The sequence below is a fragment of the Echiichthys vipera genome (genome assembly GCF_963691815.1).
Source record: "Echiichthys vipera genome assembly, chromosome: 14".
In the NCBI taxonomy this organism is placed as follows: domain Eukaryota; kingdom Metazoa; phylum Chordata; class Actinopteri; order Perciformes; family Trachinidae; genus Echiichthys; species Echiichthys vipera.
Genome location: NC_139839.1, coordinates 531,804 through 559,614, shown reverse-complemented (window position 1 = coordinate 559,614; position 27,811 = coordinate 531,804). Strand labels below are relative to the sequence as shown.

General features: G+C 47.7%; 1 protein-coding gene across 1 annotated transcript; it reads left to right on the top strand.

Annotated features, from left to right (window-relative positions):
- Positions 1 to 257: 257 nt before the first annotated feature.
- nup98 (nucleoporin 98 and 96 precursor) lies at positions 258 to 27,004 on the top strand. The gene is given in 37 exon segments (XM_083926693.1): positions 258 to 401; positions 2,027 to 2,136; positions 3,901 to 3,996; positions 4,254 to 4,439; positions 4,896 to 5,056; positions 5,169 to 5,276; positions 5,795 to 5,978; positions 6,102 to 6,268; positions 6,565 to 6,702; positions 7,335 to 7,470; positions 7,614 to 7,706; positions 8,149 to 8,289; positions 8,406 to 8,539; positions 8,733 to 8,898; positions 8,901 to 8,919; positions 9,311 to 9,427; positions 10,623 to 10,809; positions 10,992 to 11,091; positions 12,205 to 12,318; positions 12,469 to 12,607; positions 12,699 to 12,876; positions 13,053 to 13,187; positions 19,350 to 19,416; positions 19,419 to 19,582; positions 19,668 to 19,803; positions 20,079 to 20,326; positions 20,412 to 20,593; positions 20,786 to 21,042; positions 21,113 to 21,388; positions 21,463 to 21,620; positions 21,943 to 22,083; positions 22,161 to 22,306; positions 22,768 to 22,989; positions 23,073 to 23,314; positions 23,546 to 23,700; positions 23,862 to 23,973; positions 24,797 to 27,004. Coding segments are annotated over 36 exon segments (5,484 nt in total). The 5' UTR covers positions 258 to 401; positions 2,027 to 2,057; the 3' UTR covers positions 24,997 to 27,004.
- The last annotated feature ends 807 nt before the right edge of the window (positions 27,005 to 27,811 follow it).

Below are 27,811 nucleotides of genomic sequence, written 5' to 3'. Positions count from 1 at the left end.
CTGGAGTTTATTCCAAAATAAAGGTGCTAAATATTTAAAATGATTATTAATAATTATTAATAATTTGGACAGACTCGAAATAGATCAAAGTGTGGTCGAGATTTGGAGAATAAAGCTCTTAAAGAACTAATAAATCCACATTAATCTTCTGTTTGGGTTTGTTTTGGTTTGCACAGCAGGCTGCGACGTCAGCGTCATGACGTCAGACGTGAGGACGTAAGAACGTACGCAGTGACGGTTGCTGGTCGACGGTTTTCCCTCCTCGCTGACGAAGCTATCCGGCTAACACCGATGTTCAGCTAAACGCACTTTTTACCGCTCAACAGTTTGGATTCGGACGCTTTCACACCGCAGGAGGGCGGCGGACACGGCGCCGAGCACCCACAACTACACCGGGGACGGTAAATGTCCCTGAAAGTTACCGTTTTTCTTTGTCTGCCTCGCTTTTGTTGTGCTAACGTTTACGTAGCGGGGCTAGCTGTGTTAGCTAACGTTAGCTTGACGCACGTAACTTCTAACTGACAACTGTCCGCGCCGCAGCCCGGTAAACGTCCGTTAGTGGCGTGAGTTTACACGGATATCAAAGGTAAGAAGCTCCCGTTACTGCGGAGGAGCTGGGGTGTAGATAGCTTAGCTCGGTGCGGGTGATTAACGAAGCTAACGCGTTAGCTGCTATGAGCGTTAGCCGCCGTGGGTTGGTTTGCGGTTAATAACTGGTCCGGTCCGGCTCGGACTCGCTTGGTTTTCGACTAGTTTCGACTCAACCGGCTGGGACTGACGTTAATGTTGTGATTTGGATTCACGGTAACGGCACAAGGTGACCACACAGTCCGGTGTGCTGCACGTGGAGCCAGGGGGTCCGATACCCCCCCAGGGGAGAGGGGGTCCGACGGGCCCTTTAGGTTCAAAGTGGAGTCCAGCAGCGTGTGTTTACGTGTTCTGTAACTTCCCACCTGCACTGAACACCTCTCATGGGGCCTTCACGTCCTGTGGGAAATATAGAGAACACCAAAAACCTGAAAATGGCAGAATATTCACCCTGATGTGGTGATTTCCGAAGAGTATTTGACACACGAATGATGAGAACTACAGCTGCAGCTATCGAACATTTTTGTAATCGAGTATTCTACCGATTAATCAAGTAAAAACCTTTATAATTCTGCATAAAAATGTATTATAATTAGCTTTATTTATGTCTGGGGTCGGCCTGTTTCGTGTGGTAGCCTAACAGGTGTATGTGTGTGTGTGTGTGTGTGTGTGTTGAAGGAAATGCACTTTACCATGAATACTTTTACTATTGAAACAATTCAAACTGTTAAATACATTCTCTGTGACGCACGTGTGTTTTCTCAAACAGGTTTAAAGACAAACAGATGAATTTATGAATGAATCAGAGATATTTATTTATATATTTCACGTAACAACAAACCAAACTCTACAGAGTGAACAGGGAGGTGACGTTCTGTTTTACATGAAAAACTAAACATGGAGGCGTTCACCAGGACAGCTACGCATTCACTTCCTGTTTCCAACATCTCCGTCACTACGGCAACCGCCCTCCTTAAAGCGGAGCAGCGGCGCTCGGTGAAGTGGCGTTAACAACGAGCTGCTTTCAGCTCAGAAGCTGAAGCATCTGTGTCCTGCTGCTGTGGTCGAACACTTCGAGTTCACAGTCGACACTTTAAACTTTCTGCCGATTTTTTTCAAACTCAAATCATCCCAAACTTATTCTCGTGACAAAACGACTAAAAACAGACGCAAAACACCACAAAAATGTGACAAAACGACTAAAAACAGACACAAAACACCACTAAAATGTGACAAAACGACTGAAAACAGACGCAAAAAGATACAAAACGACTAGAAACAGACACAAAAATGTGCAAAACGACTAAAAACGGTATAATAAAACAAACTCAGCTCTACTGTTTCCTTTTTTCCTGATTTTCTCCCAGTTTGCAACAGTTGCTGTATGATTTTGTTTAAAAAGTTCATGCAGTAACTCTTTGTGTGTGTGTCCCTGCAGAAGACTTATGCGGTCCTGCTAGCAGGGCAAGATGTTCAACAAGTCATTTGGGACTCCGTTCGGCGGAGGGACGGGGGGATTCGGCACGGCATCGACCTTTGGACAGCAAAGTAAAGTGTTTCTTCTCTTTCTGGATTTCACTCACACCTGTGTTTCTCTTCTTGTGGTGGATGTTTGAGCTTCACGGTGCAGTTTGACACGAGGACGTTGTTTTCACATTTATTGGAAATCAGATTTAAAGCAGCGTGCGTACAAACGTGGTCTGACATCACAGCCAGTGCATTTACACAGAGACAAGGATGTTACAGGGAAGGGGACACGTGAATTAGCAACGTAACACATTCTGATATTTTGAATGAGGCAGAAGTAGAAGACGTCTTTTTCAGGATTTCAATGCGGAAAAAACAGACACATTATTGTTCCAAGCAGAGTTTACGTCTTAATTCATGTTCGGAGGGAATCTTTAAACTCTGGGATTCAAACTTAGGTTCCTCCTTTTTCTGCACTTTAATCCTCAGTAACCATGGAGACCAGTTTTTATTAAGGTAGAAATCAGGAGAGATGCTAACAGCCGGACGTGGCTAACAGTGGTTAGCTCGGGGCAGCACGGTGAAGGCATTCAAAGGTCTTTTTTAACCACTAATGCTGCTGAAAATAACAGCAAACCTCTGCAGCAGCATGAGAAGAGTCCCTACACACACACACACACACACACACACACACACACACGTGAGAAGAGTCCCTACACACACAACAAAGCGTCATCAGCGTAGTTAGTGAAGCCAGAGTTTATTAAAGAGTGTTTTAAAGACTTACCAACTGGGGAAGAATACCTGTCCCCACAAAATCAGCTTAAAGTGACCTAATGACATCACAAATGTCGTAGATAATTAATTATTTTCATCATCAGATATTAGAGATGTTTGTGTAGTTTCTTATAAAATGTCCGAACGTGGTGAAAAATCTCTTTAAATTTTAAAAATATTCAGTTGAATGTGAAATCAAACAGAGAAAATCAGAGATTTCCAGGTTTCAGAGGCTGAAAACTTTTTTTCTGATGAAAACTAAAAACTAAATGACTTCATATTATATTAAAGAAACAAAAATAACATTAAATCAGTTAATGGATCCAAATGGGACCAAAGAAAGTGTTTGAATGTACGCGGGGTTTCTGCAGCTTGAACTAAAGTCACATTCAAGCACTTTCGAAACATTTCCAGACTTTTCCACATCAAAACCAAAGGAAAGAGCCCATTGGGGTGTGTGTGTGTGTGTGTGTGTGTGTGTGTGTGTGTGTGTGTGTGTGTGTGTGTGTGTGTGTGTGTGTGTGTGTGTGTGTGTGTGTGTGTGTGTGTGTGTGTGTGTGTGTGTGTGTGTGTGTGTGTGTGTGTGTGTGTGTGTGTGTGTGGGGACTCTTCTCATGTGTGTGTGTGTGTGTGTGTAGGGACTCTTCTCATGCTGCTGCAGAGGTTTGCTGTTATTTTCAGCAGCACTAGTGGTTAAAAAAGACCTTTGAATGCCTTCACCGTGCAGCCCCGAGCTAACCACTGTTAGCCACGTCCGGCTGTTAGCATCTCTCCTGGATTTCTACCTTAATAAAAACTGTCTCCATGGTTACTGAGGATTAAAGTGCAGAGAAAGACCCTGGAGGATGATCTTACACCTGAAGTACGCTTTAAGGTTTTACCACAGGATACTGTTATTAAGTCAGACTCAGTATATAATATTAAAGCATCCGCACCATGAGAGCAGACTAAACCTGGAGATTCTTTTGAGCAGTGCAGCCTGACAGCGTTTAGTTTTCCTGGTGAAGTTGCAGCCGGTGATTGGAAGCATCAGTCTGTCATATCGTCCTCTCCTCACATGAACTGCAGACACGGGTTTTGGGACGACGGGAGGCTTTGGGACATCTGCGTTCGGGGCCACCGCCAACACTGGAGGACTGTTCGGTGCCACACAGACTAAACCTGGTTCGTCAGCTCTTGTCTCATTTGCTCTTCTTAGAAAAACAGCAGTCGGATGTTTGCATTGTTTGGCTGTTCACTGTCTGGGCGAGCACTTCCTGTCTGGGGAAATAAAGGGTTTAACCTGCTGAGACGACGTCTGCCTGCAGACTGACTCATCATTATCCGTCTTACCCATGCATCAGTGTAGAAAAGAAGGTAGCTGTTAGAGATACACAGGAGTAAAGACTCAGCACTGACCCTTCCTCGTCTCTGTCCTGCAGGTGGTCTGTTTGGGTCCAGCACCTTCAGCCAGCCGGCCACTTCCTCCACCAGCACCGGCTTCGGTTTTGGTGCAGCAACCGGCACCTCCACCAGTCTGTTTGGCAGCACCGGCACAGGCACCACCGGCGGACTCTTCTCCCAGCCCAACAATGCTTTCGGAGCCAACAAGCCCACCTCGTTTGGAAGTGAGAAGCTTTTTATGGGTCATCTTCTTTTATTTCCTCAGAGTAGATCAGTCACGATAAAGTGCGTCTGAATCCAGCCAGTAGGGACAAAAACAGCCGATTGGTATTAAGTTTAACCACAGTTCTGAACTGGAAGGAACAGTTTGGTGCATCACAAACTGAGAAGAGCAGAGACTTAGAAGAACAAGAGCATGATTAACACGACGTGAGGACGTATTTATTTTAGTCATTTTGACTGTGTTCAAAGACCTTAATGCTAAAAATGCAGTATTGTCATTCTTCATGTTTGTCATTTCTGTCTCTGTAAAGTTTCCACTAACACAAAAGGTCAGATCTCAATAACCCAGTGCTCCAGTTGTGTTTGCACACCGCTCAGTCCCACTGTCGTTTTGATTCGTTTATCTTATGAAACACCTGAACCCTCTGAAGAAGTCTCCCTCCCATCGTGTCCTCCAGGCTTTGGGACCAGCACCAGCAGTGGCGGGCTCTTCGGGTCCACCAACACCACCTCCAACCCTTTCGGGGGAGGTGGTGTCGCCTCCCTGTTTGGAGGTTCGGGGTTCAACGCTGCGCAGCAGCAGCAGCAACAGCAGCCGGGAACCACCGTGAAATTCAACGTGAGTACTTCGTATGCAGCACGTGAACAAAAGGTCAAGTGATGGAGAAAATAAGCATTTTGACCCTGGAACAAAAACATTTCTACATTATGACACATTTCCCTCCCTTCAGCCTCCAACAGGAAGTGACACAATGGTGAAAGCGGGTGTGACCACGAGCATCAACACCAAGCACCAGTGCATCACAGCCATGAAGGAGTACGAAAACAAGTCCCTGGAGGTGAGTGTGTGTCTCCTGGGTCTCAGGCCGGTGTCACCCAGATTCACTGCTGCTCCGGCTCCTCGACTGTACCTGTTCGTAGTTATGTGGTCATGTGATCGGTTCACAGATCTGATCTTCCTCTTGAACAGTTCGCAGTCGCCCTGATTATTTCACACGTGTTTGATGTTTTGGAGTTAAGATCTGGATGATGATGATTACGTCTGAAAAACCTAAACACAAAAGAGAAACTGGTCGTGATGCAAAAGAAAATCTCAAACACATGAAATTGTAAATGTGGAATTTCAGCCAAGAAACATTCAGAAAGCGCTCAGGCAGCAAGAAGAGACAGGTTCTGTGTTCGGTCTGCCAACAGTGTGAACCTAAGGATTTGGTTGACATTGATTTAAGTGGAATCAGTTTCACGGTGCAGAGGCTTGTGGTAAACGTTGAGATGTTTCCACAGTTGTAAAGATTTTTTAGAGTCTGGCCTGATCTTTGTCGTGTTCTCTCTGTTCCTCTGACGCGTCTCCATGCAGGAGCTGAGGCTAGAGGACTACCAGGCCGGCAGGAAGGGCCCCACCAACCCGATGGCTCCGGGGACGGGCGGTCTGTTCGGTGCACCCACGGCAACGTCCAGCGCCGCCACCGGCCTGTTCGGCGCCTCTGCCCCCAACACCAACTTCTCCTTCGGACAGAACAAGAGCACGTTTGGAGCAGCGCGTAAGTCGTCTCATCACGTGTTGATGTTGATCTGATCCAGAGTCCGCTCAGATCAGTTTGTCGTAGAAATCTTTTTAACCTGAGTTGGTGAATCAACACATTGTGTATTTGTCGTCTCTCCAGCGGCTGCCGGTGGCTTCGGTGCGGCCGCGGGCGGTCTGTTCGGACAGCAGCCGCAGCAACCAGCCAGCAGCCTCTTCAAGCCCTTCGGTCAGGCCACCACCACACAGAGCACCGGCTTCTCCTTCGGCAACACCAACACCATGGGACAGGCCAACACCAGCAGCATCGTGAGGATCTTTTTGTGTCTCTGCGTCGTATAAAAGCCTAAAAAACCTACAATATATGTCGTTAGTTCACAGCCTTAGATTATGTTTTTATGGATGCCATGTTTTCTACTGTGCAGTTTGAATCTGCTAAAAAAACAGCACCAATATGAGTAAAACATAACGTAACAGAGGTGAATTATCACAATTAAACTGTGATGATCTCACTCTTCCTTTTTGTTTTTGATTGCTTAATGGAAATAATTTCTTTAAACACCGGTCTTGAGGATGTTTTCCCCCTGTCCTCTCCTGTGATTCAGGGCTTGTTTGGGAACACGGCAGCGCCTCAGGCGGGAGGATTGTTCGGCACAGCTCAGACGAGCGCCGCCACTGGCTTTGGGACGGGCGCTGGGCTGTTCGGCCAAACCAACACTGGATTTGGAAACGTAGGCACACAGGTACGAACCAGACACAGACAACAGAGACTTTAACAGCTCTTTATAGCACACAGAGTTACTTTAAAGTGCCATTCTGCTGTAAACTCCTCCTCCAGGGTCTTTTTCTGCACTTTAATCATCAAATAATCATGGAGACAGTTTTTTAACGGTTAAATCTGGCTAACAACTGGACGTGGCTAACAGTGGTTAGCTCGGGGCAGCACGGTGAAGGCATTCAAAGGTCTTTCTTAACCACTAATGCTGCTGAAAATAACAGCAAACCTCTGCAGCAGCATGAGAAGAGTCCCTACACACACAACAAAGCGTCATCAGTGTAGTTAGTGAAGCCAGAGTTTATTAAAGAGTGTTTTAAAGACTTACCTACTGGCCCCTGTACCAGCTCCTCTCATAGTAAAGTCCATTACAGTGGAAGGAGCCCATTGGTGCTTTGATAACGCCGGCTGCGTGTGGACAGTCGACCAAAACAACACTAAAGTTGTGCGGATACAAGGAAAGGGGTCCTGGCGTGGACGGGCCCTGGAGTAAAATGCCTCTTTTTGGCTCTGATGTGTCTGAATGTGAGGAGCAGAGTTTTCAGGTTAATCCTTTACTAAAGTGAAGAGTCATGTGTCTGTGTGTGTTGTCTGTTACAGCCGAGTCTATTCGGTAATAAGACTGCTGGGTTCGGCACCACCACCACCAGCGCGCCGTCCTTTGGCACCGGCACCGGGCTGTTTGGCAACAAGCCCGCGCTCACGTTGGGGACTGGAACCAACACCTCCACCTTTGGTGAGTCCGCCAGAGTTCAGGGTGGAGATGAGTGACGTATTGACTTAAATCCATCCCTGTGGACGCCAGAAACATGCTTCTGTTGTAAATCAGTGGTTCATCAATAACTTGCATTATTGTGTTTTGTTTTTTGCCTGGTGCAGGTTTTGGTGCAAACCCTGCTGCGGGGAGTCTGTTTGGGAACAAGGCGGCCACCGGAGGACTGGGGACCGCACTGGGAACCAGCTTCGGAGCAGGTACTGGAGGATTCAGATAAAAATCAACTTTATTATCCCAGTGCTCCAGACACCATTCGATCCACAGAATAAAACACATGGCACCAAAGGATCCGACGCGTCAGGAAGGGTCAACTACTGAACACACAGAGGAACACACCGGGGATGGGCACGGTTACCTGAGTACTCCAGTACTCATTGTTGACGTCACTATTCGAGTAGCGGTTCACTATTCGCGCTGCGAAGGCTTTAATAGAGTGAGGCCCCTGGTGTCAATCACATTCACTGCAACAGGAATTAACCAGGACTGTTTGTTTACATCTTTGAAAAAGTTCAAATACGTTAAACAGGAAAAACTCTGTTCCATTGTTTGAATCCGTGGTCTATAACTTATCTGTGAAGTGTCTAACCTGAGAGACGCCCCGCACACATGTAGAATAATAAACCGTTCTGTGTTCAGCAGTGGGCACGGGACAGGCGTCTCTGTTTGGGAACAACCAGGGCAAACTGGGCACCACACTGGGAACGATGGGAACATTTGGAACCACCGGATTCAACAGTGGAGCCAGCACCCTGGGCTTCGGAGCGCCACAGCAGCCCGTCGGTGAGTCGATGGAGCCCCCCAGTGTTAATATATACATCGTCCCACTCCTCGTGCATGTGGTGCATTAACCTCCCTCCCTCCCAGCCTCATGATTAGTTTTTATTCTTCTCCTCCAGCGCTCACAGATCCGAACGGGGCGGCCGCCCAGCAGGCCATGCTCCAGCAGCAGCTCAGCGTTCTGGCGTACTCGCCGTACGGAGACTCGCCGCTGTTCAGAAACCCGCTGTCAGACCCCAAGAAGAAAGAGGAGGTGAGAGTGACACATACCCACCTCATTACCGACCTTATTAGCAGTGTTTTTGTTCTGACTGGTCTTCTTCACATTCCTCACATCGTTTGATTCCAGGTTTAGTTTAAAACGCTTTTTATTCAATCAGGGCAAATAAAGTGTCAACGCTCTGATTAAAGATGAATAAAGCAAAACCGTCTCTGTGTTCTGACAGCGTCTGAAACCAACCAATCCAACGGCCCAGAAGGCTCTGACCACGCCCACTCACTACAAGCTGACCCCTCGCCCTGCGACCAGAGTCCGCCCCAAGGCGCTGACGTCATCGGGGGCCTCCAAGTCGCAGCTCTTCGACGGTCTGGACGACGACGAGCCGTCACTCACCACGGCGCCTTCATACCCAGGTACCCACCTGATCACCGCGGCAACGGGGTCTGAAGATGTTTGAGTGTGAGATCTGGTGTTAACTGACCAACAAAGGTTTAAACGAGACTGTGTGTGTGTGTGTGTGTGTGTGTGTGTGTGTGTGTGTGTGTGTGTGTGTGTGTGTGTGTGTGTGTGTGTGTGTGTGTGTGTGTGTGTGTGTGTGTGTGTGTGTGTGTGTGTGTGTGTGTGTGTGTGTGTGTGTGTGTGTGTGTGTGTGTGTGTGTGTGTGTGTGTGTGTGTGTGTGTGTGTGTGTGTGTGTGTGTGTGTGTGTGTGTGTGTGTGTGTGTGTGTGTGTGTGTGTGTGTGTGTGTGTGTGTGTGTGTGTGTGTGTGTGTGTGTGTGTGTGTGTGTGTGTGTGTGATTCACAGGAAGAGCATCAAGAAACTGGTGCTGAAGAACCTGAACAGCAGTCAGTACAACAGTCCGATCAGCAAAGAGGCCGACGACCTCGCTTCACCTCCAGAGTATCCGCAGAACGGACACAGGTCTGAACACCGAACTACTACTCCATCCTCACTAAAGCCCTGTTCAGACGGGACTAGCGTTAATGTGGGGACACGGGGTGAGATAGTCTCACCTCAGGGCGTCTTTAATAGATCGTCTTTTCAGTCACACCAGCTAAAAAAAGCAAAATGAAGAAGTATAAGTCGCATTTTTTGGGTCCGTGCTCTGATAGAGAGGCGGTTGCGTTGCATGAGGTGGTAACAACAAGAGGTCATCCGAATATAAAGTCATTTATATTCATCGCCATGGCAACGACCTGTGCGTGGAGACGTAACGTCACCGCTGACTCTCTCTCTCCCTGCAGCTCGTTGTTCAAGCGCCCGTTAGTGAACTCGTTCCTCGAGCTTTTCGCTCGTGATTAGCTGTTTTTAGTTTCTCCAGTGCAGTTTGAGAATCCTCCACTTTTCTCTCCCTCCAAACTTTCTTTCTGCCGCTCCGTCACGTTCATCATCTTCAGTGTTACAGGAGTAACAGCAGCAGATACTGGCACACACGCCTAGAGCGCCCTCTGTCTCTGTGAGAATAATGAGCATGGGTAATTACATATGTTAATATATAAGTTGCAGGACCAGACAAACCATCGAGAAAAAGGGAGACTTGTAGTCGGGAAAATACGGTAATCTTGGTAACAAATACAACACAGGTGTAAATTTACTAAATATTATTTATTAACAAACAACAAAGTGTCCATAAAGTGCAAACAGATATTTTTAAATGGAGTATAAAACCCTACCTGGTGCTGCAAACATAGCAGTGAAGTGACAACATCGCTGTAACTGTTGCTGTGTGTGATATTAATAATAAAGAAACGACTGGATCGGCCTCATTCATCCGATCTCTGATCCAGTTAATTAGTCGATATTAGAGCGGATAACTCGGACCGGTGCATCTTTAGTTCCAATGTCTTCTGAGGAATGTCAAGAGGTATGAATGTGAAGGTATGAAAACTAGATTTGGCTTTAAACCCAGAAGCCCAGGAACAAAACTGTGACACTAATGAAACCAAACTGACTACAAAGACGCGTGGACGGGATTTAAACAGACGGGAGACCAGAAAGTACTGGTCTCCGGTCGGTTCGGCTCCGTGATGGACTCCTTCAGATCAGTGTCTTTAACTGTGGGATTAGTTGTATGATGATGTTTTAATGCTGCGGTGCCCTCCCGTCCTTCTCACAGTCACATGGAGGAGGAGGAGATGATGATGATGCCGGGCCCCAGCAGCCGGGCCGACGACGACCCGGAGGTCACCCAGTTCTACGTCAACCCCATCGCCAAGCCGATCCCGCAGGGCCGCACCCAGAGCAGCCTGCAGGACACCATCAGCGACCTCAACATGCACAAGGCGTCCAGGAACGGACTGGAGGTGAGTGGCCACGGCTCTGTGGGTCACACGCAACTAAACATTTCAATATCTCGTTTCCTTTCACACTAAAAGTTTGTTTCAGTCCCACAAATGAGGAACTGCAGGAACCAGACTCTGTAAAGAGTGTTTTAACTCTTGTGTTCTGTGCTTCTGACTTGAGCTGCTGTGTGTTGTTTCCTCAGCTGAGCAGCGAGGACGTGTCGGCGTCTCTGGGAGACGAGTCTCTGCAGGAGGACAGAGAGGAGGAGCAGCAGGAGTCTCAACAGTCCCCTCACCCAGCAGGTCAGGTCACAGACGCCTGTAAAGCCCGGTTCAGACCCAAGATTCACAACGGAACTGTTTTAGAGCGCAGCAGGTGAAAGTTGCAGCGGTGTGAACTGACCCGGCTCATCTGGACTCAAACCGGCTGATGTCGTCTCCTGAGACTCAGCTCCTCAAATCTCCAGCAGCTAATTAAGTCTCAGCAAAGTCGACTGGTGCACGGCGCATTCACAGTTTTTTAGGCACATATTTTACAGCTTGTTTCACACTTTCTGTGAATAAGCGTGGACAGAGAGACTCTTGTTATGAATTGGCAGCGTTGATGTGACAACAGTCTGACGCCCGCCTGCTGTCGGGACACGGTGTAACTCCTCCGCCATCACTTCCCTCTGCTCTCTGAATCAAAAGTGATGGGAGATTAGAAATCCTCACCAGTGTCTATAATCACTGCGTTTTAGAACGAAACACACGTCACCTGTTTCAACAGCTAATGAAGTCTGAGCAAAGTCCGCTGGTCAAGTCACTGACGCACGGTCAGCTGGTTATAAAGGCGAGAGAGGGTCGAGCGAGCAAAACAGTGAATGATCCAGAACAAAGCCGTGAATCAGGGAAATAAAACGGTATTTTCTCTCTTTCATCTTTATGGAAACGCTGCTGTAGCGACTTTCTCACTGTCTCTGTCCTCATTTATATTTTAAAATGCTACAAATTACATCCAGCTACATACAAAAGCCTGAAACGTCGGAGGTCAGAACAGAAGTACAGAGAGGCGTTGCTATGGAGATGATGACGCTGCAAGTTTCAAATCAACTCGTTGTGAATCTCTGGTCTGAACTGGGCTTAACGTCTCTTAACGCCGTGTTGTTGTTGTTGTTTCCTCTCAGGAGTGACTCTCTTCCGTTTCTCTTCTCGTGCACTCGAGTGTCAGGGCTCCAGTGCACGAAGCTGTGGTTTAGTTACAACCCGTCAGAGTTTAGGCGTCGGAGGAGAACCTAAAGCTGAACCAGTAGAAATTTGGTGCCGTGAACCGGTTCTCTGTGGTGCCGACCCAAAGAACCAGAGACACGTTGCGGTTCATAATAACATTTAGAGGACGGCAGAACCTCCGGTCAGAAATACACTTTCTGTTTACAGGCATCGTCCTGAACCGTGTGGGTTATTACACCATCCCGTCCATGGAGGATCTGGCTGAGATGGTGGACGACAACGGAGAGTGTGTGGTGGAAAACTTCACCGTCGGCAGAAAAGGTAACGCCCGCCAACAAGTCGTTTATCAGGAGATTCATCAAAGACACGAGAACCAGCTTCAAATGACTTTCTGTTCGTCAATCTATGGAATAGAAAGTGTCAGAAAGTAAACGCCGCGTCTCACCGCTCTGCTCTGATTGGCCCTCACAGGCTACGGCTCCATCTTCTTCCCCGGCGAGGTGAACGTGGCGGGACTGAACCTCGACGAGATCGTCCACTTCAGACGCAAAGAGGTCATCGTGTACCCAGACGACAAAAACAAGCCTCCGGAGGGGGAGGGGCTTAACAGGTGAGCGACGGGAGCTCTGACGTACGGAGCTGTGGTGAACTGTTTCATGATGGTTGACCGACACTTATGTCGTCTTGTCTGTGGTCGAAAGGCGAGCGGAGGTGACTCTGGACGGCGTTTGGCCAAACGACAAGACGGCCTGCACTCAGATCCGGAGCCCTGAGCGTCTCACTGAGATGAACTACGAGGGCCGTCTGGAGAAAGCGTCGCGCAGACAGGGAGCCCGATTCCTGGAGTACAGAACTGAGACCGGATCCTGGGTGTTCGAGGTCAGTCTGAGGATTTCTTTATTTATCTGTGTGTAAACATTAGTTTGGAGTTTCCATTACATTGTTTTGCAGCGTCTGTTATTTTGTGGCTGGAACTGATCTCTCTCTCTCTCTCTCTCTCTCTCTCTCTCTCTCTCTCTCTCTCTCCCTCCCCCCCCCCCCCCCCCCCCCCCCAGGTGGCCCACTTCTCCAAGTATGGCCTCCAGGACTCTGACGAGGATGAGGACGTCCCGCTCAAAGCCGACCCCAAGAAGCTGAAGACAATGATGTCACTTCCCCCCTCCCAGCAGCAGGTGGCGCCCCAGGCTCAGGTAGAGCAGCCTGCGCCCATCCGCACCCACCACCCTCACCATCACCACCCTCACCCTCACCCTCACCACCACCACCCTCACCCTCCTCACTGACACACCCGAGAACATTTAAGCTCGTGAAAACCTCTCGGCTGCTCTCTGGTCACGTTTCAGGCCGTCGACGACTCGTCCTGAGAGTCGTTCCCTCCACAGAACGTTATTACAGCACGAGCTGAAGTGACGAGAAATATTTAAAGTATCTAGAGGATTTCTGTTTTTCAACACAACCGTAGAAGATCCAGAGTGTTTTTAACAGCTCTTTGGTGTCAGAGTGTCGTCAAAGAGCACGACGTCGTCACGGCGAACGAGAGCCGACCGAAGTGTGCGTTGGTGCCGTTTTGCTCTGGTTTCAAACCGTGGTATCGGTGTCACGCTTTTGGTGATGCTGCACCTGAATCAGCCTCCGCCGATTCAGGTGCAGCACGGAGCTGCCTGTGGACGCATCAAAACACAGATATAGACCGATACAGATAAAAACACAGATATAGACCGATACAGATGCACCTAAAAACACAGATATAGACCGATACAGATGCTCCTAAAAACACAGATATAGACCGATACAGATGCACCTAAAAACACAGATATAGACCGATACAGACGCACCTAAAAACACAGATATAGACCGATACAGATAAAAACACAGATATAGACCGATACAGATGCACCTAAAAACACAGATATAGACCGATACAGATGCATCTAAAAACACAGATATAGACCGATACAGATGCTCCTAAAAACACAGATATAGACCGATACAGATGCACCTAAAAACACAGATATAGACCGATACAGATGCACCTAAAAACACAGATATAGGCCGATACAGACGCACCTAAAAACACAGATATAGACCGATACAGATGCACCTAAAAACACAGATATAGACCGATACAGACGCACCTAAAAACACAGATATAGACCGATACAGATGCACCTAAAAACACAGATATAGACCGATACAGATGCTCCTAAAAACACAGATATAGACCGATACAGATGCACCTAAAAACACAGATATAGACCGATACAGATAAAAACACAGATATAGACCGATACAGATGCACCTAAAAACACAGATATAGGCCGATACAGACGCACCTAAAAACACAGATATAGACCGATACAGATGCTCCTAAAAACACAGATATAGACCGATACAGATGCACCTAAAAACACAGATATAGACCGATACAGATGCACCTAAAAACACAGATATAGACCGATACAGATGCTCCTAAAAACACAGATATAGACCGATACAGATGCACCTAAAAACACAGATATAGACCGATACAGATAAAAACACAGATATAGACCGATACAGATGCACCTAAAAACACAGATATAGACCGATACAGATAAAAACACAGATATAGACCGATACAGATGCACCTAAAAACACAGATATAGACCGATACAGATAAAAACACAGATATAGACCGATACAGATGCACCTAAAAACACAGATATAGACCGATACAGATAAAAACACAGATATAGACCGATACAGATGCACCTAAAAACACAGATATAGACCGATACAGATAAAAACACAGATATAGACCGATACAGATAAAAACACAGATATAGACCGATACAGATGCACCTAAAAACACGGATATAGAGCGATACAGATGCACCTAAAAACACAGATATAGACCAATACAGATGCACCTAAAAACACAGATATAGACCGATACAGACGCACCTAAAAACACAGATATAGACCGATACAGACGCACCTAAAAACACAGATATAGACCGATACAGATAAAAACACAGATATAGACCGATACAGACGCACCTAAAAACACAGATATAGACCGATACAGATAAAAACACAGATATAGACCGATACAGATGCACCTAAAAACACAGATATAGACCGATACAGATGCACCTAAAAACACAGATATAGACCGATACAGATGCACCTAAAAACACAGATATAGACCGATACAGATGCACCTAAAAACACAGATATAGACCGATACAGATAAAAATACAGATGTAGACCGATACAGATGCACCTAAAAACACAGATATAGACCGATACAGATAAAAACACAGATATAGACCGATACAGATAAAAACACAGATATAGACCGATACAGGTGCACCTAAAAACACAGATATAGACCGATACAGATAAAAACACAGATATAGACCGATACAGATAAAAACACAGATATAGACTGATACAGACGCACCTAAAACACAGATATAGACCGATACAGATAAAAACACAGATATAGACCGATACAGACGCACCTAAAAACACAGATATAGACCGATACAGATGCACCTAAAAACACAGATATAGACCGATACAGACGCACCTAAAAACACAGATATAGGCCGATACAGGCGCACCTAAAAACACAGATATAGACCGATACAGATGCACCTAAAACACAGATATAGACCGATACAGATGCACCTAAAAACACAGATATAGACCGATACAGATAAAAACACTGATATAGACCGATACAGATAAAAACACAGATATAGACCGATACAGATGCACCTAAAAACACAGATATAGACCGATACAGATAAAAACACTGATATAGACCGATACAGATGCACCTAAAAACACAGATATAGACCGATACAGATGCACCTAAAAACACTGATATAGACCGATACAGATGCACCTAAAAACACTGATATAGACCGATACAGACGCACCTAAAAACACAGATATAGACCGATACAGACGCACCTAAAAACACAGATATAGACCGATACAGATAAAAACACAGATATAGACCGATACAGATGCACCTAAAAACACTGATATAGACCGATACAGATGCACCTAAAAACACTGATATAGACCGATACAGATGCACCTAAACACAGATATAGACCGATACAGACGCACCTAAAAACACAGATATAGACCGATACAGATGCACCTAAAAACACAGATATAGACCGATACAGATAAAAACACTGATATAGACCGATACAGATAAAAACACAGATATAGACCGATACAGATGCACCTAAAAACACAGATATAGACCGATACAGATAAAAACACTGATATAGACCAATACAGACGCACCTAAAAACACAGATATAGACCGATACAGATAAAAACACTGATATAGACCGATACAGATGCACCTAAAAACACAGATATAGACCGATACAGATGCACCTAAAAACACTGATATAGACCGATACAGATGCACCTAAAAACACTGATATAGACCGATACAGATGCACCTAAAAACACTGATATAGACCGATACAGATGCACCTAAAAACACTGATATAGACCGATACAGACGCACCTAAAAACACAGATATAGACCGATACAGACGCACCTAAAAACACAGATATAGACCGATACAGATAAAAACACAGATATAGACCGATACAGATGCACCTAAAAACACTGATATAGACCGATACAGATGCACCTAAAAACACTGATATAGACCGATACAGATGCACCTAAACACAGATATAGACCGATACAGACGCACCTAAAAACACAGATATAGACCGATACAGATGCACCTAAAAACACAGATATAGACCGATACAGATGCACCTAAAAACACAGATATAGACCGATACAGATGCACCTAAAAACACAGATATAGACCGATACAGACGCACCTAAAAACACAGATATAGACCGATACAGATGCACCTAAAAACACAGATATAGACCGATACAGATAAAAACACTGATATAGACCGATACAGATGCACCTAAAAACACAGATATAGACCGATACAGATGCACCTAAAAACACAGATATAGACCGATACAGATGCACCTAAAAACACAGATATAGACCGATACAGACGCACCTAAAAACACAGATATAGACCGATACAGATGCACCTAAAAACACAGATATAGACCGATACAGATGCACCTAAAAACACAGATATAGACCGATACAGATAAAAACACAGATATAGACCGATACAGATGCACCTAAAAACACAGATATAGACCGATACAGATGCACCTAAAAACACAGATATAGACCGATACAGATCAAAAACACTGATATAGACCGATACAGATACCTAAAAACACAGATATAGACCGATACAGATGCACCTAAAAACACTGATATAGACCGATACAGATGCACCTAAAAACACTGATATAGACCGATACAGATGCACCTAAAAACACAGATATAGACCGATACAGATGCACCTAAAAACACTGATATAGACCGATACAGATGCACCTAAAAACACAGATATAGACCGATACAGATGCACCTAAAAACACTGATATAGACCGATACAGATGCACCTAAAAACACTGATATACGACCGATACAGATGCACCTAAAAACACTGATATAGACCGATACAGATGCACCTAAAAACACTGATATAGACCGATACAGACGCACTAAAAACACAGCGCACCTAAAAACACAGATATAGACCGATACAGATAAAAACACAGATATAGACCGATACAGATGCACCTAAAAACACTGATATAGACCGATACAGATGCACCTAAAAACACTGATATAGACCGATACAGATGCACCTAAACACAGATATAGACCGATACAGACGCACCTAAAAACACAGATATAGACCGATACAGATGCACCTAAAAACACAGATATAGACCGATACAGATGCACCTAAAAACACAGATATAGACCGATACAGATGCACCTAAAAACACAGATATAGACCGATACAGACGCACCTAAAAACACAGATATAGACCGATACAGATGCACCTAAAAACACAGATATAGACCGATACAGATAAAAACACTGATATAGACCGATACAGATGCACCTAAAAACACAGATATAGACCGATACAGATGCACCTAAAAACACAGATATAGACCGATACAGATGCACCTAAAAACACAGATATAGACCGATACAGACGCACCTAAAAACACAGATATAGACCGATACAGATGCACCTAAAAACACAGATATAGACCGATACAGATGCACCTAAAAACACAGATATAGACCGATACAGATAAAAACACAGATATAGACCGATACAGATGCACCTAAAAACACAGATATAGACCGATACAGATAAAAACACAGATATAGACCGATACAGATGCACCTAAAAACACAGATATAGACCGATACAGATGCACCTAAAAACACAGATATAGATCGATACAGACGCTATATCTCTCTACGAGATTCCGCCTGAGCCGACATTCTTACATCCACTGATATTCTGCAGAAGTTTGCAAATCCAGCACAAAAAGATGCAAAATGACTAAAAACAGATGGCGTCCACATCATTAAACATGGTCACCACCCTTTGTGGACGTGCTGCGTGTGACGTTTGAGGACGAGGTCTTTGGGAAACGCTGACGACACTTTAGAGACAAACAGCTGATCTGTTAACGGAGGGAACGATCGTTAGTACTTTTTTATCCTCTCTCAAATCTCTCTCAGCTTTGTTTCTGAGGATGTGAGTCGTCGGCTGCTGCGGTTCTGACTTCAGAGCGACTTTAACCGACACACACACACACACACACACACACACACACACACACACACACACACACACACACACACACACACACACACACACACACACACACACACGTTTGAGACTAATGAAAGGGAAGAACGTCGTCTTCTGATCAGACGTTCATGATGTGCTGAAGTTTGTCTCTGCTCTTTATTAGAATGAGCTCAGAAACTATAATCAGAGTTTATATCATGTAAAGATTCTTTAGCAGGAAATATTTTACACTTTAACTTGTTTCCAGATGTTTGAACTGTACTCGTTTACATATTCTGCAATTAATGAAAGAAACTCTAATAAAGTTTGAATGAAGATTGAACTTTGGTCTGTAAAGTTTTTATCATCTCTTGAGTGAACGCGGACCTCTTTAGCTCTCCTGAGTTATCTCAGTCTTTCTTTTATACTTTTATCTGCAAACACGTGTTTCATGTGTTTCAGGATCTGAATAAAGACTAAACCTCAATAACAAACGACTTAAAACAGATAAAACCACCACAGAAAGATACAAAGTCACTAAAACTAGATGTAAATGAAGCCTCAGATGTTCTCCTGTTGGACTGAACGTTGTATTTCATGTGTGTGTCTTCAGTCGACCGTCGTCGTGGATCTTCCAGGCGGCGTTTTGGAGTTGGACAGCGACATGGCCGACATCACCCAGAGCTTCCGACAGAGAGCATGCTGGGAGGAGAGGAGGACGGCGACCTGCTGGCGGGGGATATGGACACGGCGACAGGCGTGAAGCTCGGAGGTTTGATCTATCCGGAGCACGACGGCATCTCTGCGTCGGGACACACGATGGGGATCAACCCGCACACCCTCCAGGTAGAGCCGGCGTCCTCGCCCTGCACGCAGGAAGTACGTCGCTCCACGGCAGAATAACGTGAGTCATTGGTGTTTCTGTGGGCAGATCATGAAGGCGTCTCTGTTTGCCGAGGACGAGGAAGAGAGCGACATGTTCCAGGAGCCGGCAGCGACCAAGAAGGTCTCCACTGACGTCTCGTCCCCTCGCCTCGTCCTGCCGGGAGCTCAGAGCCGCCCCTCAGGTACGAGACCAGTCCTCCGTCCACTTCCTCTTTAAAAAAAAACACCACAAAAAGATGCAAAATAACTATTGTCTCTCTCTCTCTCTCTCTCTCTCTCTCTCTCTCTCTCTCTCTCTCTCTCTGTCTCTCTCTCTCTCTCTGTCTCTCTCTCTCTCTCTCTCTCTCTCTCTCTCTCTCTCTCTCTCTCTCTGTCTCTCTCTCTCTCTCTCTCTCTCTCTCTCTCTCTCTCTCTCTCTCTCTCTCTCTCTCTCTCTCCCCCCCCCCCCCCCCTGCAGTGGGCGGTCTTCTTCAGGCTCGTTTCACCTCTGGACTCTTCCCTCAGCTGTCAGACTCTCCTCGTCCTCCCCTTCTGCCCCGCGGGTCTCCAGCTGCCGTGGAACCGTCCCGGTCCTTACACTGGGCCGGGCCGGGCCCCTCATCCTTCCTGCTGCCCCCCCGAGCTCCAGAGCCTTCGGTGAGGACGGTTGGCGTCCGGCGGCTGGGCGGCCCCGTCGCCCTGAAGGAGTCGGTCACTCACGGGAAGGTCGGTACTCGCTGTGTTTCACCTCGACATGACAAAATTAACCAAACAACAACCTCCAAACAGAAGGAACGATGTTGTGTTTCAGGGGAGCCTGTTGATGGACGCCGCCTTGTTCACGGGTCGCTCCTTTCGGGTGGGGTGGGGTCCCGGCTGGACGCTGGCGCACTGCGGCCAACGGCTGAGCTCACTGCCGGCCACACGGCTCGACCAGCAGGAACCGACCAAAACAGACTTCAGCTTCCTGCCCAAACCTGCCAGGAGCAAACCGTAAGAGACACACACACACACACACACACACACACACACACACACACCTACCTCTGTCATCATCATCATCAGTCGTTTGTTAATGTAACGATACACTGAACTCACAAAATCAGACTGAAGACGATGCAAAATGACTAAAAAAAGAGTCAAAATGAGTCAAAGGCTGAACCCTGGCCGGTGTGTCGTGTGCAGGCTGACGGAGAGTCCCTATAAGGTGGAGCTGGAGCGGCTCGAGGGGCTGCAGCCTCCGGCCGGGAGGAGCATCGATGTGCAGGAGGAGAGCCAGGCGGTGCTGCAGCGCCCCCTGGAGATCTGTCTGAAGCACAGCACCGTCGACACCACGGACGCCTCCGCCTGCCCTCTGGTCCGACCGCAGCCCGGCGTGGAGGCGCTGCACGAGTACGCCGAGTGGATCACCGAGCTGAGCGACCGGCAGGGAGACGCAGACCGTAAGTGAGGTTCGCACAAATCCAAGTTTGAGAAACGATTCGAGAAGTTAGAGTTGTGTCTCCCCCGCAGCGCTCCTGGCGTCCTGGGCCGAGGTCTGGACCTTGTGTGAGGCGTTGTGGGGCCGACTGGGCGCCGCCGACCAGGAGCCGGATGGCGAGGAGCCCGGCGAGTACGAGCAGCAGCTGGAGAGGAGGCGCACCTTCTCAGCCTGGCTGTCTCGCGGAGCCTCCTGCCGGGTGGAGGAGGAGGTGGCGCTGGCCGGGAAGGGTCGCCACACGGACGCCATCTTCAGCTACCTGACGGGAAACCGCATCAGTGAGGCGTGTCGGCTGGCTCAGAAGGAAGGTGAGCACTCGCCGTCCTTTAAAGCGTCTGTTGTTTTGAAACGGTGCACTGCTGACACGGCGGTTTGTCCCCAGGTGACCACCGTCTGTCCCTGCTGCTGTCTCAGGCCGTGGGCTCCCAGTTCAGCCGCGACCTGCTCGCCCTTCAGGTCGCAGACTGGAACCGCATGCAGACCGACAGCTTCCTGCCCGAAGAGCGGCTGCGCATCTTCACGCTGCTCGCCGGAAAACCCGTACGCCATGTTTGATTTGTGTCCCAACAAAAAGAATCTGAATGTTTCTTTTTTTTTACCTGAAACAGTTTTGAGAAAAGTCGTTAAAATGCTTCTTGAACAGAGACGTCACGATTTTTAACTCCTCACAGACCTGGGGTTACATCCTGGTTACATCCTGGGCGCCGGGTCACTGTCACTTCCATGCGTTTACGTTCACAGCATCGGGTCTCTACGGTCCGTTGATCCCGACGTCCCTGTTCTTGAAATGATTTCTACAGACGGTCTTTTTCTTGTGCGTCTCCATCTTGAGTCTGTGTTTTGACGCCGTCCGTCCCTGCAGGTGTGGCAGTCGTCGGACTCTGTGGTGAACGTGTGCTCAGAGCTGGACTGGAAGCGCTGCGTGGCCGTCCACCTCTGGTTCATGTTGCCTCCGACCGCCTCCGTGGCCGACGCCCTCGCCAGATACGAAGCCGCCTTCCAGGTGAGCGGCCGCCTCTCGCTCTGCACTGTGTTTTTCCGGTGACCGTCCTGATCACCGCGGTTCTTTCCGTCCTGCAGGGCTCCTGTGAGGGGGGCAAGTACGCCTGCGCCCCCCTGCCTCCGTACCTGGAGGCGGAGCAGCCGGACATGGAGGAAGAGGAGGAGGAGTCTAATCGACCGCTGCACGACCTCTGCTTCCACCTGCTCAAACTCTACAGCGACAGGTGAGCGCGACACATTCGATGGGTGCGTGTGTGTCTCTCACACTGACGTCAGATACAAGTCACAGGAACATGAACCGGGAACAGAAAGATCGGCTCTGGTTTGTTTTAGCGTGAACAGCGTTTTAGATTCAGGCCTTAAACTTACAGTCTTCTGTGTGTGTGTGTGTGTGTGTGTGTGTGTGTGTGTGTGTGTGTGTGTGTGTGTGTGTGTGTGTGTGTGTGTGTGTGTGTGTGTGTGTGTGTGTGTGTGTGTGTGTGTGTGTGTGTGTGTGTGTGTGTGTGTGTGTGTGTGTGTGTGTGTGTGTGTGTGTGTGTGTGTGTGTGTGTGTGTGTGTGTGTGTGTGTGTGTGTGTGTGTGTGTGTGTGTGTGTGTGTGTGTGTGTGTGTGTGTGTGTGTGTGTGTGTGTGTGTGTGTGTGTGTGTGTGTGTGTGTGTGTGTGTGTGTGTGTGTGTGTGTGCAGACACTACAGCCTGCAGCAGCTGTTGGACCCTCTGACCGTCACCTGGGAGCGCCTGGATTACCGTCTGAGCTGGCACCTGTGGGGCGTCCTGCAGGCGCTGCACTACAGCCACCTCAGCACCTCGCGGCAGGGACTCCTCCACGCCAGTTACGCCGCGCAGCTGGAGAGCGCCGGCCTCTGGCACATGGCCATCTTCATCCTGCTGCACATCCCCGACCACACGTACGTTCAGCTTCGTCGTGATGTCATCGTGTCACTGCTCGATCACAAACACTAAAGTTATGATGTGTGTGTTGTGTCTTCAGTCAGCGGGAGCGCGCGGTGCGGGAGATGCTGACCCTCCACTGCCCCCTGCAGGAGACGGACGAGTCTGTCCAGAGGGAGCGCTTCCTCACGGAGAGGCTGCTGATCCCGGAGCAGTGGATCCACGAGGCCAAGGCCACGAGAGCACGCCGCGACGCCGACCGCCACCAGGAGGCCCTGCACCTGTACCGGGCCGGCTACTGGAGCCAGTGTCACCGGCTGCTCATCCAGCACCTGGCCTCAGGTCCGATCGCCGTTTACACCGGAACACAGTTTCTGAACGTACTCAATGAAAACAGTGACGGGGAGAAAATAATTGTTTTATTTATTTGAATTTTCCAAATCAGGCTGAAAATCTCCCTGAATATGAAAAATAACCATGATTCCTCTTTAGAAAGTCCTGTGTTTTCAATAAAAGCGCCTTAAAAGTGATTAAACATCTAAAGATAAGTTTGTCCCTCCCGTCCTCCCGTAGACTGCATCATCAACGACAACCACGACTACCTGCTGGAGTTCCTGGAGGGGCTGGCGGTGCCCGAACACAGCGCCACCATCCAGGACTGGGACACGGCGGGGAGGGTCTACCTGGACTACATCCGGGTCATAAAGACGCTGCAGGACATTCAGCAGGTGCCGACCGACGCTCTCGCCGTAGATATTATTATTATTATTCACTAAAATATAACTTCCTCTTGGTCACAGTTTTCAGCCCTTTCCTGAAACATTAGCTCAGATCACCGTAGCAAATTAAAACGCTGCAGTTGAAGTCACTGAAGTCTGTTTTGTGTCAGATGGAAAACGCCGGTTACGAGCTGGAGCGTCTCCACACGGACGTGACGTCTCTGTGCAGCAGAATCGAGCTCCTGCCCTGCAGCACCGCCAGAGACCGCCTCGCCCAATCAGGTAAGAGCACGGCTGTTTAACCAGCGAGGAACGTTAGACTCCGGTGAGGGTCAGGCAGCAGCTTCTCTGGGCACGGACACAAACGTCTCCTGTGAAACTTTAGTGTCAGTGTTTCAAACGTCGCTCCTCTTCTCCTCAAAGACAGAACTCTGAACACAGACGCGTGTTTTTCACTCGTCACTGCAGATGTTTTCTGGGTGTCTGAAGTAAAGTCTGGTTCACTCAGGCTCAAGACATTTAAACGCTTTGTTACTGTGGCTGTTTTTGGAACCAGGGCGACGCTAACTTCAGAAGGCCGTCCTCCCTGCAGCTCGATGACGCCGCACTAACTTAACACTAAAGAGGGAAACTTACTCATTCCTGGATCTGCATGTTCTGCAGTGACACAGAGTCGTTCAAAATCAGCAGTTTTCCTTAAATTAGAAGCAAACGTTTTCTTTGTTATCAAGGTAAAACAGACACTGACGGAGTTATTTGCAGTGAAGTTTGATGAAAACACAAAATCCTGAGACTTTTACACAGAAAACACCCAAAAATAAGAGGTTTGGTCATGTGTATCCACGGCAACTGGGGTTGACAGGTGGCCGTGTAGCCCCGCCCTGAAGCGTCCTTTCTGGTCTGTGAGTCTAGAGAGAAGCGTAGTGTGGATCAGGACGTGCGTTGTGTTGAATCGTGGTGAATAAAAGGGACGCATAAACCAGACGTTCGGGTGAAATCAGCTGCTGTTGTTTGGTGTGAACGAAAACCTGCTAACCGAGCCCTTGTCCCCCCCGCGCCCCCCCCCCCCCCCCCTCACCACCTCACCCCCCCCCCCCCCCTGCAGAAATGGCGAAGCGTGTGGCCAACATCCTGCGTGTGGTGCTGAGCCTTCAGCAGGGCGACGCAGCCGCCGACCCCCTCACCATCCCGCTCGCCCAGCTGGCGCCGCACATCGCCCGCCTGCCGATGCCCGAGGACTACACGCTGGAGGAGCTGCGCGGCCTCACGCAGTCGTACCTGCGGCAGCTCATCGTCGGCCAATGAGACGCCGCATCATCGAACTCTGATGCACAGAAAAAAGCAAACGAAGACGAGTAAAAGTCGTTTTGTGTCCGAGGAGGAGGAGAAAAGTTTGTCGTCTTGATTCTGGAGGTTTTTTCAGTTTCAGGCGCCGTCGGGTCGCAGCAAAGCGCTGAAACGCCATTCCTCACGTGTGTGTGTGTCGCCTCAGGGGAGAGTCTTAAAACTGAAACAGTGAGTGAAACGACTTCTGCCTTAAACCTCCGTCAGCGAGCGAGCGTCTGTCACTGACGCGTTTCCGTCAGTAACTTTATCAGTGGAGTTAAAACACGTCGGTCACGCGTGAACAGAGAAAACTCACATTTGCTTTATTGTTTTGAGACTTTCATCGGATTATTTTACGTCTAATGATTAAAATAAATTAACTGGTGACTTCTGAGACCAGCGGCGAGGGTGAAACACTGTTTTAGACGTTTAAATGCGTTTGCTCCCGTGTGAAAACGACTCTTTCTTCAGTTAAATGAATAATTTACTGCGACTTTAAAAAACATCTGTGCGTAAAATCCTCCAGGGTCTTTGTCTGCACTTTAATCCTCAGTAACCATGGAGACAGTTTTTATTAAGGTAGAAATCAGGAGAGATGCTAACAGCCGGACGTGGCTAACAGTGGTTAGCTCGGGGCAGTACGGTGAAGGCATTCAAAGGTCTTTTTTAACCACTAATGCTGCTGAAAATAACAGCAAACCTCTGCAGCAGCATGAGAAGAGTCCCTACACACACACACACACACACACACACACACACACACACACACACACACACACAGAAGAGTCCCTACACACACAACAAAGCGTCATCAGCGTAGTTAGTGAAGCCAGAGTTTATTAAAGAGTGTTTTAAAGACTTACCTACTGGCCCCTGCACCAGCTCCTCTCATAGTAAAGTCCATTACAGTGGAAGGAGCCCATTGGTGCTTTGTTGTGTGTGTAGGGACTCTTCTCATGTGTGTGTGTGTGTGTGTGTGTGTGTGTAGGGACTCTTCTCATGCTGCTGCAGAGGTTTGCTGTTATTTTCAGCAGCATTAGTGGTTAAAAAAGACCTTTGAATGCCTTCACCGTGCTGCCCCGAGCTAACCACTGTTAGCCACGTCCGGCTGTTAGCATCTCTCCTGGATTTCTACCTTAATAAAAACTGTCTCCATGGTTACTGAGGATTAAAGTGCAGACAAAGACCCTGGAGGAGGATTTTACAGCAGGAATTGAAGAAAATGTCAAACTGACAGAAATGAGTTTGAACGTGACGCGTAAAACAATAACAAACGTGCAGATTGCAGCTTTTTTTATGTTTATATTCCAGATAAAAAGTTCTCTGTGATGATGAAGCTCTGCTCACAGATGCTCCTCAGAACATGACGTACACGTTATTTGTTTGTGGTTAAAACTTCAGGATTAAAACGCCGTCTTATTGTTTATCGTTTAAAATTCTCCCCTGAACGCGACTTATTTGCGTCTTTGAGTTTCTTTTTTTACGCGTGTTTGAATTCTTCGTGCGCTGCATGTGAGCGACTGACTCGTTTGACCTCTGACCCCAAAGAAAGCACAGCGTTAGCAGAGCGCGTTCGTCTGTGGACGTGTGAATAAAGAGGATTATCGTATGAAAGATGGGCGAGGGGCCGGACCAACGGGTTCCACGTGCACAGAGTTTTGTTTTGGAGACGAGTCGGAGGAAACGCGCAGAGCGTCAAACGCCCGACAGTCTATTTTTGTAGCTTCTCTCTTTGCTTTGAATGTAAATGTTCACACTTTGGGCGTCAGAGTTTCCAAAGTGAAGAGTTTCCTTCCGAACACGAGTGCAGAGCCGAGTTTCACCGCGTGTAATTATATAAATATTGTATATTTTTGGATATCAGGGCGTTTCTACTTCACCTCCAATTATTCAAACATGGACGCAACGTGTTTAGGAACGAAACTCTGTGTGTGTGTGTGTGTGTGTGTGTGTGTGTGTGTGTGTGTGTGTGTGTGTGTGTGTGTGTGTGTGTGTGTGTGTGTGTGTGTGTGTGTGTGTGTGTGTGTGTGTGTGTGTGTGTGTGTGTGTGTGTGTGTGTGTGTGTGTGTGTGTGTGTGTGTGTGTGTGTGTGTGTGTGTGTGTGTGTGTGTGTGTGTGTGTGTGTGTGTGTGTTCTCTGATGATTTTGTTGATAATATTTTTTAATAAAGTCGAAGTAGAAATAAAGGTTTTTGTTTCTAAGGATTCATTTTCCCACCTATAAAAAAAACTCTGCTGAACTTTGTCTTTGTTTGCAAATGTTGACAATAACTTAGGGCGCCCTCCCACTGTGCCTCCGTCCCGTGCCCCAGCACGTGTCACGGCTAAAGTCTGGTTCCTTTGACCAGTGTGAGTGCAACCGTACCACGTCTAGGAGCGGCACGCTTGCCGTCCACGGCCCGTTTGGGAGAGGTGGGCTTTAGTAAAGCATGTTTGCACGTGCACGAGCACGAGCGTGCGCACGTGTACGAGCACGAGGCCTACGGCGGCTCTGAGGTCATTTCCTGTGCGCCTGTTGGGACGTAGAAAAAAGAAGGAGGGACCATGCGCGGACATTTCAAACAATGGCGGTGAAAGGTTCACGTTGGTGTGATGTGGAGGTGGAGTGTTTACTGCAGATTTGGTCGATGAAAAGATTCAAAAACAGTCGACAAGACGCACAAAAACTCCGAGGTCTACGGAAAGATCTGGAAACAAAGCCACGCATCGCCATGACGTCATCAATGCGTGTGACGTGTTACGGCGTGATGACGTATAGGCAGCAAGAAGCATTCTCCGAGGCCCAGGTAGTGTGA